Consider the following 18,351-nt stretch of genomic DNA (forward strand, 5'->3'; position numbering starts at 1 on the left):
CCAGTGAAAAATATGTCTGTAGTACGAGTTTCTCTGTAAAAAAGTAAAGCGATGTGGTGTTAGATTAAGTAGATATTGACGAAATGATAATAAACTGACATGCAATTATACCGACTGATTGATCGTGGAGCTGATTTCAATGATTGATTGAATTGATAATTATGCACAATCAATCGTAAAACTCAACCATGTACGGTCAATCACAAAGTATTAAGTAACGGGTCCCAGATTTTTGGATTCAATGGCTGCATAATGAGACATATGAAATGGAATGGGACAAAATGTGGACAAAATTTTGAGTCATTTCAATACGGGCACAGGCATACACACGGCTTACACGAAGTTATCAAGATCAAAAAGAAAGGGGGAAATGGTAAAAAATACATAATTTTCTTAATAGTATGTCGAAATCTCTCACAAAATTAGAGTTTCGTACTAAAAAGGGTCAACTTTATTAGATCCGGCTTTCAGTCAAAATGCTACTTTCCAGTAAGTCTGAACATACTGTACTATCTACCTACCTTCCTACCTACACATTTATCTATCTATCTATCTACCTGTTTGTCTGTCTGTCTGTCCGTCCGTCCGCCCGTCTATCTATCTACCTATCTATCTATATATATATCTATTTATCTATCTTACCGTTTCTTAAAATAATTATTTCATTTCAGTTATGGTCTGACGTTGCCCTACTCACGTTCACTCAGATCTATAGTGGCGATGCTGATATCGATATATCGTTTCATACTGGTAGCCATAATGATGATCGTCCGTTTGATGGTCCTGGGAGGGTACTAGGGCACGCATTCCCGCCAAGTGTTACAACATCCAGGCCAGATCTCATTGGTCATATTCATCTTGACGAAGAAGAAAACTGGACAGCCAATTCACGATCAGGTACCCTTTGCATTTTTATGTCGCAGTATATGGTCTCACGAATGCAACCGATTCCAGACAGATAAAACACAACATGTGTCACTTTATTTTTAGTGAAATACACCATCGATTAGTTTAGACTTGGTTTCGTTGAGGTGAAAAATATGTAAGACTTATCAGGGGGGGGGGTTAACAGAGAGAGAGATAGAGAGAGAGAAAGAGACGGACAGACATAAAGACCATAAGAGAGAAAATTAAATGAAGAGAGATAGAGAGTGGGGGGAGTGGGGTTCATTTTGATACTGGTCCAATTTTGTTCAAACTATTTTAGGCTAATTTATATGATGGGTATTTTTTCTCTCAGAGAACATCATTGCTTCGCTGGGGGGGGGGCTTAGGGGGCCCCTCTCCTTGACGACCCGAGAAAACGGAATCATGATATCACTTTCTGAATATTATGTCAACATCTATCACATTTTTTTTAATTTTGTATTAAACAGTCGATGTTTGGCTCATTACGTCACTGATTAAGTATACTATATAATTTTACTTTTTGAATAAATACGTAAGTTAAAACGAACAAAAAATCTTTGAAACAACAATGGAAATGTTGAGCAGTAACACACTTCATTTTCTTTACCACTAACCCATGTGCAGGAAAGAATCTTTGGTTGACAGTGGCCCATGAGATAGGTCATGCTATTGGACTGGGTCATTCTCAGGTGTTGTCAGCCCTCATGTATCCTTGGTACCGGACCTTTGATCAAGACTTTACCCTCGATCAAGACGACATCAGAGGGATTCAATTTCTCTATGGTGAGTTCACATCTGCCCCCCCCCTCGGATGTGGGTGCCCTCTGAATGAACTTAATGAAGAACTGTTTAGGCCCCTTAAATGAACAAAAGAAATGTAATTCATATACTCATTTAATAAATTGCTATTTCACAACAAAAATGACAGCAGAAAACTTTAATCATTTGCGTGTGGTTAAATGTATTAATTACACTTCTTAAAATCCAGAAATAAATTCAATTGTTTGAAAAAGATTTATCTGTCAATCATCATCATCAATATTTTTATCATACAGTGAATGGTCATCATTGTAAAGCCTGCAATGAGATCATGCAATTGATAAATGAAAACAAAACTTCTCTTAAAGTCCATTTGATCTACATTTTCTACACTCGACCCAGGAGCCCGCCCAGGAGAAGCATACCTTACAGAAATGATAATTTATTAAATTGATATATTAAATGTTTGTGCGCTGAATATACGGATACCAAGCAGGATCGAACGCTAAGATATATATCTAAATATATCTAAAGTCCTTCGGAAAGGCATACACTGTTAAAAAAACCCTGATTTTACAGAAAAATAAAAGAAGATTTTGCAGAAAGCAATACCAGAAAGATTCTTTAAATTCATGAAACAGGAATTTTTCTGCAATTTAACAGAACAGGTCTGTTAGAAAAAGGGGAAAAGAGTGTTTTATTTAAGGAAATTTGTAAGATTACACACACCAAATACCAATTTCCTGTAAGATTACGCAATCTGGTAAGATTACAGGTGTTCTCGAGACTCTGCTGCAGGAACTTCTTTTAGTTTAAGGATAAATTTTCTAACAATGTAGAGACACGTTAAATGACGTGATAATGCGTTACATCAGAGCATGATATTATTATTATCATCATCATCATGATTGCTTGATGATTATCTTTACTTTGAAATCAGGTGCACGACCGGGAACTGAGCTGGTTTCTCCGACAAACTCTCCTCAAGGACCAAACAACCCTAATATACCAGACCTCTGCAGCTTGTATACTGATACCATAACATTCACAGCCAGGGGAAACATGTATGCCTTTAAAGGTAACTTCAGAAAATTGTATACCAATTGATGTCTCTTATCTCCCGATATCTGAAAGCAGATATATTTATATTTGATAAACATGATAAATAGGAATCAAAAGTATTTTAAGGATAGTCTGACGCATGAGTTGTCAGTTTCATTAGCCAATCTATGCAGTTTCCTCGAGGCAAAACGTTATTAAATCATGTAAATTCACAATGTATTTACAGTATTCAAATACCGTAATTTCTTTCTCTGTATTTTTTTGTTTAATGACAGATGGCTTTTATTGGATGTTGGAGAAGGGTCAGCTGGTCCCTGGATTTCCAAAACTGATCTCGGGACACTGGCCGGGACTTCAAAGCAACCTCTCCGCTTCCCTCTCAATGAAAAATCCTAGGGTATGGGGGGCTGATGTGGGCAAGACTTACTTCTTTAAGGTACGAAATTTCTGAATTTATTCATTTAAAACCACCCCAACCTCATAAGCACAGGTAGATCATGATAGAAGGAACATCTCAGAACTTCTGGTTATCATTTTTGTTCATTTCTATGTTATGCTCTGAACACTTTGTTTCTGCATTTGGTTGGTTGTTTGTTTCTGTTTCTGTATTTCTGCATGTTTGCTTTTATTTCTGCAATAATTTCTTCTCCTTGAAAATTTTAGTCGATTATTTCAGTAGCGGTGCTGCGGAAGCTAGGGGAGGGGAGTACGGGTGATGGATAAAACAATAAGGAAAATAAGAGAAATGAAAGAAAATGTAGACAGAAAGAAATTGGGGAACGAAGTTTTTTAGTACTGCATAATGTACACAATTTCTTACTTTTTTTGTCTCGGCTGCACCGGCGGCGGAGGCAACAACCAATTTCAAGTTTTATTATAGAACTAATCATAATTTTGAAAGTAAAGAAGAACTATCTTTGGAAACTTAGATCGTCTGGCATAGGTTTGCAGGTCACACGATTAAGGTGAAAAGTCATTTAGGGTCAATAAACTTTGACTTATTCCACCGATAAGCCGTACCACCGCCCCTTGACAAAACTTTAACAATATCGCTAAAAAACTACTATCAAACATAATGTTCATATCATACAATATTTTTATTTTTTTACCTCTGTATTTCCGTCGTTGTTATTGACTTTATGGTAATGTTGTTGTTTGTTGTTGTTGATATAATCCTAAATGTCTTTGATTTATAGACTATATCAGGAAGTGTTGCCGTGTGGAAGTACAGTGCTGAAAACACTTTAGAACCTGGTTATCCCAAAGCGTTTGAGAATGTATTCTCTGATTTCGGGTCGAGTCGACCGATTATCTCGGTACAGGGTGTGGCAGAAATAAGCGGGAATGGCGAAACCATTTTCATCATGGGTAAGTATTGGAAAGGAAAACCAACCATGATAATATAATTAATTGTCTGAACACCAAATGAAGAACGTTTGGAGGAAAAACAATCAGGATATAAGTCACGATTGTTTTGGCTACTTCGTGGCTAGAATTTTTTTATTTTGACATTTTATTGTAAGGACAATTCCCGTTATGTATACTAAATCAATAGAACTTCTTGCTCTTCCCTCCGAGTACCTTTATATTCATTCGGGACGAAGATCTTTTTTTTTCATATCATATCAACATATATTGTCTTCCATTTCCCAAATTTCTTCATCTTCATAATATGGAATATTATTTTATGTCCTCAAGAAAGCATATATAGTTCTTAATAAATATTTTTAAAAGGTCACATTGAAGCTGTTTCATGTATTGGACCAAATGGAGAAGCTGCTCTTACCTCACATCATAGTTACATTACTAATGTGGCCAATTTGAAAATTCGAATCGTATCATATAGTGACTCCAATTTTATACGACTTAAAAGTCAGAAATAAATTACTAAAACGTAAACGTATAAATCACGCCCATAAGATTAAGCATAAGTGATAGAGTAGAGCAACCGAGCTAATTACAAGGGGGTGTTTATATAAAAAAATTTGGTTGAGTTTTTAAATCGAAAACGAAGGATCTTATTCGCACTTTTGATGAAAATTGCAATAAAAATAGGGTTTTCTGGTTTTAAGATTTCGGGGGGGGGGGGGTCGTATCTTTCGCTGCATATACAACCATGTTCGTAAGTTTAACATGAGTAAGGAGACTATTTTCCATAACATTTCCACTCATTTCTCAGAGGGAACTTGCCAATTTTATGCATTGTTTCCTGCTTTTCTACATTAGCCAGTGTAAAGCAAACGAAAAACTACTTAACTTTCCCCGAACTATATATATTTCCGAAGTATATCCTTTTTCTTTTCATATATAGACAACCAAATCTACCTATACGGTTGGGAGAAGGTGTTCCGAGGACCATACACCATCACTGACATCTTCCCTAACCTATACGGCAAGGTTGCTTCTGTGATCCAAGGAGCTGATAATTATCTGTATTTCTTCATGGAGAATGGTTTATATTATCAGGTGTCACCTTGGACATTCAACCTCAGTACATACTTCCCTAGACTTGTTGTCCAAGACTGGTTCAGTTGTAATGAGTGAGAATCTTCTAGAAATTACCGTTGCGCATACGGGAGTCTTTTTATTATGAAGGAAACATCTGAAACATTTGTCCGTACTCGGGCCATTTCTTATTTTTATTTTAATAATAATAATAATAATAATAGATGCTTATATAGCGCATAATATTCTACAGAATCTCTATGCGCTTTACAAAGGAGGTATAAGTCTAATACAGGTATACTTAGAATAAAATACATAAATACTAAATGAAAGATTAACAAAACATTGCAACATACCTATCCTAAACCAAATAATCTAACATGAGAACAAGTATGTTTTTAAAGATTTAAGAAAGGTGGAAGTACATGTGATGGCCCTCAGATTATTAGGCAGTTTATTCCATAGTACAGGTGCTGCTAACTGAAAGGCACGATCACCAAACGAACATGTTTTAGATGTTGGTACAGTTAATAAATTCTGGCTAGAAGAACGGAGATTCCTTTGAAGGACATATTCAGTAATCAGATTATATAGGTACAATGGGGACTTACTAACTAATGTTTTATGACATATCGCTATTATCTTGAAAACAATCCTCTTCTGTACAGGCAACCAATGCAAGTGCGACAACAAGGGCGTAATGGGATCTTTACCTTTAGCACGCATGATAAGTCTGGCTGCGCTGTTTTGCACTATTTGTATCTTTCTTATATCTTTTTCAGGCAGGCCATATAAAAGTGAATTGCAAAAAACAATTCTGGAAGAAACAAAAGCGTGAATCAACATTTCAGTGGTCTTTTTACACAAGTAATTCCGAATTTTTGCAATTCTTCTCAGTGAACACATTGCAGATTGAGTCATAATCCTAACATGTTCTTTCAATTGAAGGTGTTGATCCATGTGAACGCCCAGGTTGCGTGCTTTGGTTGTCTCATGTACATCTACCCCATCTATTTCAATACAAGCTGGTGTTTTTATTTTATTTTTACTGTATGTAGACTTATACTTATGATATTGATACAACTATATATGAATATTGTATTTGATTTTTTTTAAGTTAAATCATTTGCGATTATACTTACATCGAAAAGTCAAATATTTATTATGATGCTTATCAATGTTAGCATGTTTAGTTTACAATGCGAAGGCTGGACCTTTGTGGTAATATTATCTTCGTTTTATACCTTATTGTATTGTTTCATTTAATTCTATTACGAGTTGATCAAACATGGACAAATATAAATGCACCCATACGCATATAAAAGTTACATTGAGTACATTTATTCAACGGTGTCTAGAATAGGAAATGTTTATATAGCAAATCATTGACAACCCACAAGGCTCAATATAAATTATTTCATAACGAAATATATAAATGGTTATACGTAGGAAAATATAATAACGAAATATGTCGATTTGTGAATAGCTAAAGAATATCAGGTCCACTCCTATGCAAAAAAAAATGATTTGAATCAATATAGAAAATCAAACAAAAAATGACAACTGAAAATTTCATAGAAATCGGATGTAGAATGTCAAAGTTTTTTCAATCATTCGGTGATATGAAATTCAGAAAGTCAATGATGTCACACATTCTATATGAAATACTTAGATTTTCGTTCATTAATGTAGAACTCAGTTTGATTTCTCATGAAAAATATAAAATGTAAATTATAATTATTCATTTTGATTTGGTGGAGATCTTCTTTATCACATCTTTAACAAACTGATTTCTCTTCTTCTACGTTTCATATCATGAAAATATTTTCAAAAAATATTGAGTTTGTGAGGTCATAGGTCACTCAATCAAATACTGACCACGACGTACATATGTTTTGGCAAAAAAAAATAATGATACGCGAAACTTAAAATAATTGTTATTCAAAATACTTGCTGTCGGCGTGGGTGTGGCCTTAACACATTCTAAAATTGTATCAATGTAGTTGAAATTCAATCTTATTATGTTTATTGGTGTATTAAAAGAATGATTACAACTGAATGAAAGAATTATAAACACGTCACTACATGACGTGTGTTCCTGGAGGCTAGCACATTTTAGAGTAGACGGAAGGGGTTTGTAAAGAGCTAAAGATATAATTAATTAATGTAATTGATTAAGAACTAAAGATATAATTAATTATAAAAAACGGAAGTTTAATCTGATGAAAAACAATCTAATTTGAAAATGTCACCGCTGACTAGCTTGCTCCAAAGTATTGAGATGAAATTGTCTTGGACCATTTTTTTTATTAATATGTCACTGAAAATGTGAAAGTACTAATATTGAAAATATAGGGTATTTTATCATGCTAACTAGAGGAGAAATGAGATGAAGTTATTAAGTTGCTTATTTAGATGTGAATTTGTTTATATTCAGGGAAATGTAGTGTCAACATGGGGCTGGAACCCACACAAAATGACACTCATGTATTATTGAGTTATATTTGTATCTTTAAGTAGTATAAAAGAAAAAGACTAAATATATATATATCGATGAAGAAGAATTTAGAATCTATAGCATCCTGATTACAAATAAGAATTTCCATTCCATATATATCAAAACACTGTTTTTAACCAACGTTTGCTTATTAAATGATTACAATAATATCAGTATGCTTTATGCTAAGTCTTCTGTGGGTTTGCAATCTTTTTCCCCGAATCCTTTGACCGATGTATAAGATTTAGTGAAAGAGTTAAAATCAAACGAAATTGAATCAACTGAAAAGATTAGGTGAAAAAAGATGAGGAGAAGAAAGTTTCATGTCGGCATTCGAATTGACTAATAATCAATCAATTAATCAATCATTGATTCATAACGACTTTTTTTTCATTTCATATTTTATACAAAATTACAAAGTATATTATGATAAAACATAATAAAATAAAACGAAAATACATTAAAATCAAGGTAAGATATAATAGGCAAGAATGGCATGGTGTATGTTGAAGGGGGGGGGGTAAGAAAGAAATAAACAAAGGTGCACAGATGGCCATGAAGAATTTATATGGAATAGAGAAAGTTGGATTTTAAAATGAATTATTGAATACGATGCGCAACCATGACCATGATGACAGATGATTCAATATCTTTAAAAATTTTCCTTGCATGATCATTGAAGTATATCATAAATTTGTGTATACAATCTACTTTATCAAGTCGGTGTATAGGCTTACTCCTTTTTAAACATTTGCATCACTTTCTTTGAATCGTATACATTTTTCAATTGTCATTTTGTCATTCATCAAAGCGAAATTCATGTTTGTAAATCATGACTCCATTTACCCTCCTACACTAAATGCACAGTGACGCAACGCAGTCGCATAATATTGGGCAAAATTTTAACCATCACGAGGGTAGTTATGTATCCAACCAATTTTGGGCGGTATTTTACCCAATGCGGGAAGCATATTGTCCAGTAAGGTTAAAAAATAAGCAGAAATTACTAAAGAATGAGCAAATTTTCATCACACTGGATAAATAATAATGCCCAAAAGAAATGCCCAATGTTGGTTGGATACATAATTACCATCATGGAGCATTTTTACCCAATATTTTTAAGAGTGCAACTAATTATCATGATAATGCTGGCGTGAAGAATAATCCCGATTTAATCACTTCTGTTACCAAGGTTGATCATGCTCTAAATCTGAGCTTTCCGGTTTAGATTACGAAAGTCAAATTTAGGATTTATGTTTGATCTGTAAACTTGAGAAAATAATTTCCAAGAGTTATCAAGGAGTCCCTTTCTAGTTTTCTGCGTTTACCTCCGACAATATCTATCCATCCCTTCTCTCTGGTTCATTCTTTCTTTCTCTTACTCCCCCATTCACTCCTCTTCACACCCCTTCTATATAACCTATTTTTGTTGTTCTATTGTATCACTTTAATAGCTAGATGTGTTATATATTTTATTACTTCTTTGTAAGTTCATTCTTTGCACAATAATTATTTCTTTCATTGAAAATAAACTACAAGAATGACATGAATTGTCTTCATAAAAACATATACATCAATTCATTGAATCATGATACAATAAACATGAATATATAAATAAATAAATAACTATCATTACAGACAGAAAACCTTACCTAATACCCAGAATATAAAGAACAAAGTGATAAGGCTCAGTATCAAAGAGCGGAGATGTGATCACATTCTCAAAATAATGAATCATGTAGTATTCATTTCGTGTTAGCTTCAACATTTTAAATATATTCCAGCGATCACGCTTTCGACCTTTTAAATGGTATTTCAACGAATGAATACGATTATGAAAGGGTAGTTACAATGTAAAAGTTAAGATAAATTCCTGCTAACTTTGTGTTATATCAACATGATCACTTCACAATATTTTATTACAGTATAGTTCGTAATGTATTAACAATGATTGGTTATCAATTATTTTGAAAGTAAAGGTAATGAAAATGATAAAACACATTTTCATGAATTTCCAAGGAACATAAGAAAGTTTTGATTTCCTTTAATAAAGATCCCTGAAATGCGTCCATCATTCAACAGGTAAAAATATCGGTGTCAAGAGTACGTGCAGAAATACCCTTTATTTGGAGCGTCGTGGCCCAGCGTATTAGTCTCGAGCCGGACTTTGAAACAAAGGGTCGTGGGTTCAGATCCAATCCATGGCGTAATTTCCTTCAGCAAGGAATTCATCCACAGTGTGTTGCACTCGACCCAGGTGCACTGTAAAAATGAAGTGCTGATTTAGCACTTACAAGGCTTGTATAGTGACTGCACTACGAGTGCTGATTTTCTGGTTCAAATTTAAACTAGAAAATCAGCACTTGTAATGCAGTCACTATCCAAGCACTGTAAGTGCTAAATCAGCACTGCATTTTTTTTACAATGTGAGCTGAATGGGTACCGGCAGGAAGTAATTCCTCAATAAACAGTGTGCACCTGAATAGGTAGCCTAGCTTAGCCGGGTAATAATAATAGCAGGGCCTCCTGGGAGAACAGTTTTATGAACTGAAGTGGATACCCTGGGAAAATATATCGTTATTATTATTATTTCTATTGTGATGGTGATGATGATTGTTATTATTATTATTAAGATCATTATTAAATATATATGTATATATATATATATATATATATATATATATATATATATATATATATATATATATACTGTATATATATATATAAACTTATTTTACATATAAAGATTTTAGAACAATCACTAAAAAACAGGCTCAAATTTGCACCCTAAATACAAAATGATCAGTACTTATTTGAGATGCAATCTTGTATTAAAGTGCTTGTTTTCAATTTTTAGGCACCCGAAATTACCTGTTAGCAACCTCGCCCCTTTGATGGGATATTATTATTTTTTATTTCAAAGCGTGCACAGTTGTGCACTGTTTTCGTAAAGGGTACAACTATGCACCACAATATCATGAAAATGATGCAAAATATTGCTTAATGCAACTCTCCGAAGGTGCAAACCTAACTCATCCCGGTGTTCCATTTAAGGATCCAGAATTGCACATTTTCTTTGTGTGTACAACATAAGCATGATTGAAATATTTTAATAAGTGAAATAATGAATAACTAAATCAATTAATTAATGAAATAAATATAAATACTGTACAGATTTTATACCAATGAATAGATATAAGAATGTCCCAAACGAGACAAGAAGGATCCTCTGATTATGGAAATTATCAAGAAATCCAACATACTGAGTAGTGTCCGGAAATCACAATAACAATGACCTAAAGTTTTTACCTAAATTAAATAGTACTATGTATAAAAATACAAATATTCAAAAGGATCATCATTCTTGGTGGGCATCCTGGTTTTTAAGTAGCAAGAGAAAAAAATTGTTTTGGTCCATAGAAAAAAAATAACAAGGAGTAAATACTTTTTCCATTTTTAAGCTCCACCCCTCTCTCCCTCTCTCTCTCATCCCATCTCTATATTTGAATGTCTTGTGATTCAGATGCCATCTGCAAGGGTCACACAGCTGGACATTAACCATTGCTATCTTCATGAGACGAACCCAAACCTTTTTCTCCCTCTCCCCTGCCGTTTCCTCCTCGTCTTCTTATGTTTTTGCGCAGGCGCCATCTGCGACAAGTTTCAGGTGACTGTCACCAAAATCACAGGCGGACTTCCTCAGCTGGCACAAGTTTACGTAAGTGATCCCATCGGATCCACATACAGCTTGGTCACGTGATATGAAGGATGGGCATGGGGAGCAGATTGGACCAAGAATACCTCCTATGAACAAAAAAAAAGATAGCAACAACAAGAACAAAAAAATATATATAAAAAAACCTGAATAAAGTAACAAGTTACATTCCCCGGTTATATTCAATGTTACTTGTATAAACCGATGTATGATATGAGCTAATCATCACGAGGGAGCATGGAAGCATTACTGTCTAGTGTCTCAATTAATTTACTCCTTTAAGAAAATATCTTTCAATCAAGCATTTTGTCGACTGTTCACTAATGTGACAGCCGAAAAGTATTTTTTTATTGCAAAAATAAGTTCTACTTTTAAATTATTTGTAAAAGTTGGTTGTTTGCAACTGCAAGCAACTGCTAGGAAGATGCTATAGTTATAAAAATTGCATATGCCCTAGTCGCATAAATCATGGAACATATTGAAGATTCTTGTGAAGATTATTAATTTCCAATTCACACTCTAAATGAATATATACAAGATACCTTTCCATTGATTTCAAAATTCTACAAAATTGCTATTTCCAACTTACCTGGTCTGTCTTCAAGAGTAGTAGCTTCGTGTAGAGGTTCACATCCAAGATCACCAGCAGCAAGATCACATGCTCCTCCTCCCCCATCACCACCATCGTCATCATCATCGTCATCATCGTCATCACCACCATCTCCGTCGTCATCCCCACCCTCATCGTCACCGCCATCTTCGTCATCACCACCATCTCCACCTTCATCTTCATCACCATCTCCATCATCACCGTCATCCGATGGCGCAGGCACAGGAACAGGAATGTATATGATTTCGACGTCGCCACCGTCACCACCGACATCGCCGCCACCACCACCGCCTCCTCCGCCACCATCCCCACCACCGTCACCACCCCCTCCGCCACCATCCCCACCACCGTCACCTCCACCGCCGCCTCCACCATCTCCACCGTCACCATCACCACCATCTCCATCGCCACCATCCCCTCCATCTTCTTCACTGCTGGATGAAGACGATCCCGAACCTCCACCGTCACCATCGCCATCGCCGCAGTCTCCACCATCACCGCCATCACCACAATCACCACCATCACCGCCGTCACAACCACCGTCGCATCCACCGTCTCCGCCATCACCCCCGTCTCCACAATCGCCGCCACCGTCGCAGCCACCATCCGTTCCACAGCTACCCCCGTCGCATCCTCCATCATTTCCACCATCACCGCCACCACAATTATCGCCACCACAATCGCCGCCATCACCGCCACCATCGCAACCACCATCGCATCCGCCGTCGCCCCCGTCTCCATCACAACCGGCATCGCAACCGTCTCCGCCATCCCCTCCGCCATCACAACCACAATCTCCACCGCAGTCTCCTCCTCCGTCACCACCGCAGTCTCCACCGCAGTCTCCTCCTCCGTCACCACCGCAGTCTCCTCCACAGTCTCCTCCTCCTCCGTCTCCCCCGCAGTCTCCATCACCACCATCACCACCATCACCGCCATCACCGCCATCCTCTTCGCTACTGCTGCTGCTTCTTCTGTATCTCAGATGAGCTATATAGAGCAAAGTAAAACTTACATTTAAAAAATGCCGTTGATGCTGCTACCACTTAAAGAAAATTTCAATTCATATGATGATAAACAAAATGTCAATGTGGGCAGCAGCTATTTTTGGCTGGTTATGGGCGCGTATGCAGTTACCTTACGATTGGTCTGCGACCCGAGTTTCAGAATAAAATGTAGCAGAATTTGATGTTAATATTGAGACTCGGAATATCTTACTGTGTAATGTTCTAAATCATTGCACGAATATCTATGTGCAAATCCGTGACTATGCTATCATCCTTCTTATAATAAAAGCGAATTTAATATCTAGTTGTAATGACGTCATAGCAGTCGTACGATTGGCTACGATTTGAGATTGGTATTTACTCCAAAATAAAGGCTTGCAAATTTTCAAAATGGTTATATTAGTATTCTTTCAATCAATTTTAACCTCAAATAAAATGATATGTTCCATTCAAATTTTCAGAAAATTAGCAAAATGCGATTTGTTCCGAAATCAGATCGCGAACAATCGTAAGGTGTGCAGTGGCCTTTATCATAAATCATTTCGAATGATTTCGCACTCATTGTATTAAACATCATAATATAGGTCTCCCAACTCCCAAACATTTTCACCTGATTAGAAAAGATGTCAACACAAGGAACGAATATAATATAAGCATTACTTTTCCTTCCAATTAGATGGTAGGCAAACACAATCCCATAGCATTGACGATACTCTTTTCTATTCGGGTTATATTATTTTAAGATTTTAGGGGCAATGTTGGAGATCTTTATACAAAGGTGATATGAGGCGCGTTTAACATTATTATCATAAGGAATATGGATTATTCTATATGCAAAAGGAAAAATCTCATCAAATACAATCTGGGAAAAAACAATCCCCATTGTTATATACAATGCAGCAATAATATAAAATGTCTTAAAATAACACTATACATTCATAACGCAACAACCACGTTACCAAGTAGGCCTATAGCAAATCACTTTCCCCTAAAAATATCAGTCTCCCTATACTAATACAATTATAAGCAACTCATATAATATACATTTCTATTAAGTCCAGTGTTATAAATTGTCTACCAAAATATTCTGTTTGTAAATTTCTTTATAAATGTTAATTTTCATTTATAACATTTAATGTGATCATGCATTTGTGTAATGGTTTTGCGTTATATTTTCCGTTTGAAATAAAAATCGAATTGGAATCTGAAAAAATACAATAATTTAACATTTTAGTGTTCTCAAAAAGTGTATTTCAGAACTTGCTATTCATAACACACATTTATAACGACCACAAGTATATGGTTGGTCAGTTCGCTCTCGCTTTGAATAAAGTCCGATTTTAGAATACGGACAATATAGAAAATGTAAGAGTAATGTATTTACCTGGTGTGGATGATGTCATTAAAGACAGGAGCAAGATGGTGGCTAGAAATAGCCAAAGTCGCCCCATCGTTACGGCTAAGTGTCAACATCGGAAATGAAAGAAAATGAAAAAAAAAATTCAGATCAATCAACGGTAATAACTTGACATCAAATTAGAAACAAAATTAAGTTAACTGTTAAACCGGTTGATTGATTGTTTAATATAATTTTCCAAGTCACTAAAACATAACAATCATTGATTTTATGAATAAAAAATAATAGTTCAAAGGCTTATTTCTATCATCAAGGGGCCATTGCTTGAGTGAGGAAGGGGGCCATCTAATCCCTATTATGACATTTCAAATCGTGAAAAAAGAAAAAAAGAGGAATAATAAGGAAGAAACGGGATGGAGGATACATAATAAAGAGAAAGGGATATAGGTCATGAAACTACACTCTTAATATGTTGGGCAACATACTGTTCACACAATTGGTTTAAAAAAAAATTATCCAACTCTGGGTGTAATGGGTGTAGTATTCACCCAAATCACACATTAGTGGTTTAAAACTACCCAGATTTGAAAAAAAAAGTTTTAAACAATTATGTGGACAGTATGTTTCCCTACATTTTTTAGAGTGTATATTAGCACTACCTTTCAATTGAGAGGCTTGTTTCATCACATCGAGTTATCGCGTCCGGTCGGGCAATCGCGTAACTCGACCATTCGAGAAAAGGTCCCCCTAAATTGCCAAAAGGTCAGGTCCATGCAGTTTACCCGATGCTTTGTGAAAATTATCAATGAAAATATACGAATGTTCGGGTCCATTTTACCCGATTTTTGTGAAAATTATAAGCTATATTTGCAATGGGTCAAGCAGGGGCGGATCCAGGATTTTTCGAAAGAGGGGGGGGGGGGTCATTTTCCCCGAGGAAAAATTTGAGAAGCAAAAAAAAAAGGTCTTCACTTTCAAAAGGGGGGGGGGGCACACTTCTGTTTAAACGGCATATTACATTACAAATTTTAATTGTGTCTCTCTAAAGGGGAGGGGCACGGGGCAGATGTGCCTTCCCCCTGGATCCGCCAGTGGGGGTCAGGTAAACTTGACCCGACCTTTCGGCAATTTAGGGGCCCATTTTCTCGAAGGATGGGGTTACGCGATTGCCTGACCGGACGGCACAAGCCAACTGAGATAACTTTAACCTTAGATTGACTTTCCCTTATATAAAAAGATATCCTGGTACCGCCTTTGGTTAATACCCAAGGTAATACCATACAATCAGTGGGCAAAATCGTAATAAAAAATTTTCGTTTATAAAACGATGTCGAATTCATCAAACGGTAAATTCGAATTTTACAAGTTTTATTTTAAAAATCATCTGAGATATGGTGAATGGTAAAACGCAGTCTTGATCTTTTTTATTGAAAAAGGAAAATAAAACTGTGACATCAATTCGAACATGCTGAATTTTTATATGAATACAATTATTGGCTAAAATTATGTAAATTGCCGAATATCTCCATTCATTCATTCATCAATAGATTAATCCATCCATTCATTCATTTTTGTTAAAGTAGATAAAGATAATCTAGTGAAAGTGTCACATACCAGATACAATGAAATGTACATCCATTATTTACACATTTTTGTACAAGAGACTTACATTAAACTTTGTAGACTATAACTTAGGCATCTAGCTTTTAAGATTAACTCCTTGAATATCTGTTTACATATGTAAAAAAATGATTCAGTCAGGATCATGAGAAAATAAAAATATAACTAATAGAATAAAACAAATGACTACTAGATTAGTTAAAGAAAAACTTTGTTCTACTTACTTGTTTTTCTTTCTAACCAGTCGGGCAATGTTTCATCGGTCCAAATGCTCATCAATTATATGACAGACCTGTATAGCATACCCATATTTATATAATGAACCTAATGTTGATGACCACGAGATTCTGAGAGATAATTGCAAAAAAGGGATGACCTAAAACATGACAGGACAATCATTTTTCTGGGTTGAGATTAAGAATACGAAATTGGAAAAGAAAACCTAATTAATGATTGATTATTTTCGATGATTCTCTAATTATCATGATGATATTGAAGATTTCTCATCAATATTTATTCTATATGCTTTCAAAATTAATGTCCTGTTCTATATTGTTGATTGTAAAATTGATTGTAATGGGAAATATATAAACATAATATTGAAGAAAATTAGGATAACCAAGGACAAGTGTTTCTTAATCTAAGCTACAACATCCGGTGATTTATAATGACCAGCTGACCAACCAGAGTGAATTTCATCAGATTAATACTATCCTTGGGTTTTAATCGGTTACTATATACTACGTAAAATATTGCGATATGAGTCTTATGTTTATATATGTATCTGTGCATCTGCCCAAATAGCTTGTGAATATGATTGATATAGGCCTAACTAAAACTATTGAAAATTGAAATAAGATTCAAAATCTATTTTTCTAAATGGCATATTGAAACGTGAATCATACGTATCTGTCTGTTTGATTTTATTGTCGTCATTATTTTACAGGATTTTTGTTTACGATGAATATTGAGGTGAAAATTATAATTACATTAACAGTTAGTATTAATAATGATGATGATTATATGACGATAATGATTCTAACAATGATTAACAACAAATTCACCAAACTGCTACCACTAGCGTACAGTGGGGGCTGGGGGCTCCAACCCCTCCAAAAGTTTAACGACCCCCCAAAAAAAACTTAGAAAAGAAAAGGAAAGAAAAGGGGAAGGAAAAGTGAAATATGTTATTATTTGTTGAATATTATGTCAAAATGTATCATAACATTATAAATTCATTTCAAAAAGACCAAAACAATAATAACTATGATAATAACAGCAATTGGAATAATTGTGATGATAACAATAAGAATTATGATGAAAATAGTTTACTTGTAATAGTTATGATGATTGACGATACCAAGTGGATCAATGTGAACAGCTGTAAATTTGTGAGTTATTTATGAGGGCAATAAGCATTTTCTTTATTTTACAGGGGCTGAAAACGGTGTTTTCTTCATTGCGTCAACTCGAGACATATTTCTTATTAAGGAAGTATGGTTTACAAGAGTCAAAACTCGCTGATGATTATGATGATGATGATGATAATAACAATACAAGTACTCTTTGTCAAATGAAGATTATGAATTATAATATTAGCTTCAGTGTAAATAGCGCTCATAATAGGGTAATAAACAGACGCTTTATCATTTTTTATGAATTCCAACCGAAATCTCTCCCTCCCCCGAAAAATCAAAATTTGTATTTTTATTAATGCATGGTGATGTATACTACATTATTACAGATGAAAACAAATATCGATACGTAAGTTAAAAATCGATGTCCCTTTTCATACATTTATTGATAGAGTTAGTTGTTATTCCACGTGGGTTAGTATGTGTTCTTTCCCGTTTTAATAGAACAATAGAATTTCGATCGATATGACATCCTCTCTCACCATATCGATCGAGGTGATGTCTTGTCGAAAGATGAAAGAAAGATCGAGGCGGACAGCTATAAAGATTACCTTTGTTCGAAGTAGCCATAGTAATAGTATTGGTCTGGATCGTTTCTATAAACTCTCACGGACTGACGGAGGCGGGGAAATTGAGAGAAAGAGGGAGAGGGGTGGGGTCACTCTTCTCCGTGGCGTCATAGTAGGATCCATGGTGGCGGTGCCGTGGCCGATCGAGTGGTCCATAAGGCGCCCGATGAGACACATGAATGACAGGGGTTCGACCCCCGGACACGGCACTTACGCCCCTATGCCTGTGTGCAAGGCATTTCTCAGCATAGTGCTCTTTTATCCTGCATTCAAATTAATGGAAATGCTATGCGCATAAATATGGATTTGTTATAAAAAAAAGAATGATAAAAATAAATATAAAACACACTCGTTAAAGACGAAAGGGTCAGTTGGTTGCAACAGTA

The 18,351-nt window shown here is 35.3% G+C and overlaps 2 protein-coding genes across 2 annotated transcripts in view; one reads left to right on the forward strand and one right to left on the reverse strand.

Moving 5' to 3' along the window:
- LOC121408763 (interstitial collagenase-like) overlaps positions 1 to 5,868 on the forward strand; it is an 11,824-nt gene extending 5,956 nt beyond the window's left edge. Inside the window, exons 4-9 of the mRNA XM_041600393.1 lie at positions 672 to 897; positions 1,534 to 1,692; positions 2,609 to 2,746; positions 3,006 to 3,166; positions 3,927 to 4,098; positions 5,042 to 5,868. Coding sequence (XP_041456327.1) covers positions 672 to 897; positions 1,534 to 1,692; positions 2,609 to 2,746; positions 3,006 to 3,166; positions 3,927 to 4,098; positions 5,042 to 5,274 — 1,089 coding nt within the window. The 3' untranslated portion in view covers positions 5,275 to 5,868. The remainder of the gene's footprint in view (positions 1 to 671; positions 898 to 1,533; positions 1,693 to 2,608; positions 2,747 to 3,005; positions 3,167 to 3,926; positions 4,099 to 5,041) is intronic.
- Positions 5,869 to 11,300: 5,432 nt separating this feature from the next.
- Positions 11,301 to 14,455, reverse strand: LOC121406929 (loricrin-like). The gene is made up of 3 exons (XM_041597804.1): positions 14,389 to 14,455; positions 12,184 to 12,987; positions 11,301 to 11,476 (listed from the first exon to the last, which is right to left on the reverse strand). The coding sequence occupies exons 1-3, from the start codon at positions 14,453 to 14,455 to the stop codon at positions 11,301 to 11,303; spliced, it is 1,047 nt and encodes a 348-aa protein (XP_041453738.1).
- Between the last annotated feature and the right edge of the window lie 3,896 nt (positions 14,456 to 18,351).

Source organism: Lytechinus variegatus, chromosome 2 (genome assembly GCF_018143015.1).
Source record: "Lytechinus variegatus isolate NC3 chromosome 2, Lvar_3.0, whole genome shotgun sequence".
In the NCBI taxonomy this organism is placed as follows: Eukaryota; Metazoa; Echinodermata; class Echinoidea; order Temnopleuroida; family Toxopneustidae; genus Lytechinus; species Lytechinus variegatus.

Coding starts and splice junctions, on each gene's coding strand:
- LOC121406929 (XM_041597804.1), bottom strand. CDS start 14,455: ATGGGGCGACTTTGGCTATTTCTAGCCACCATCTTGCTCCTGTCTTTA. Junction 12,988..14,388: donor AATGACATCATCCACACCAG/GTAAATACATTA, acceptor TGCTCTATATAG/CTCATCTGAGATACAGAAGA. Junction 11,477..12,183: donor TGACGGTGATGATGGAGATG/GTGATGAAGATG, acceptor TTTTGTTCATAG/GAGGTATTCTTGGTCCAATC.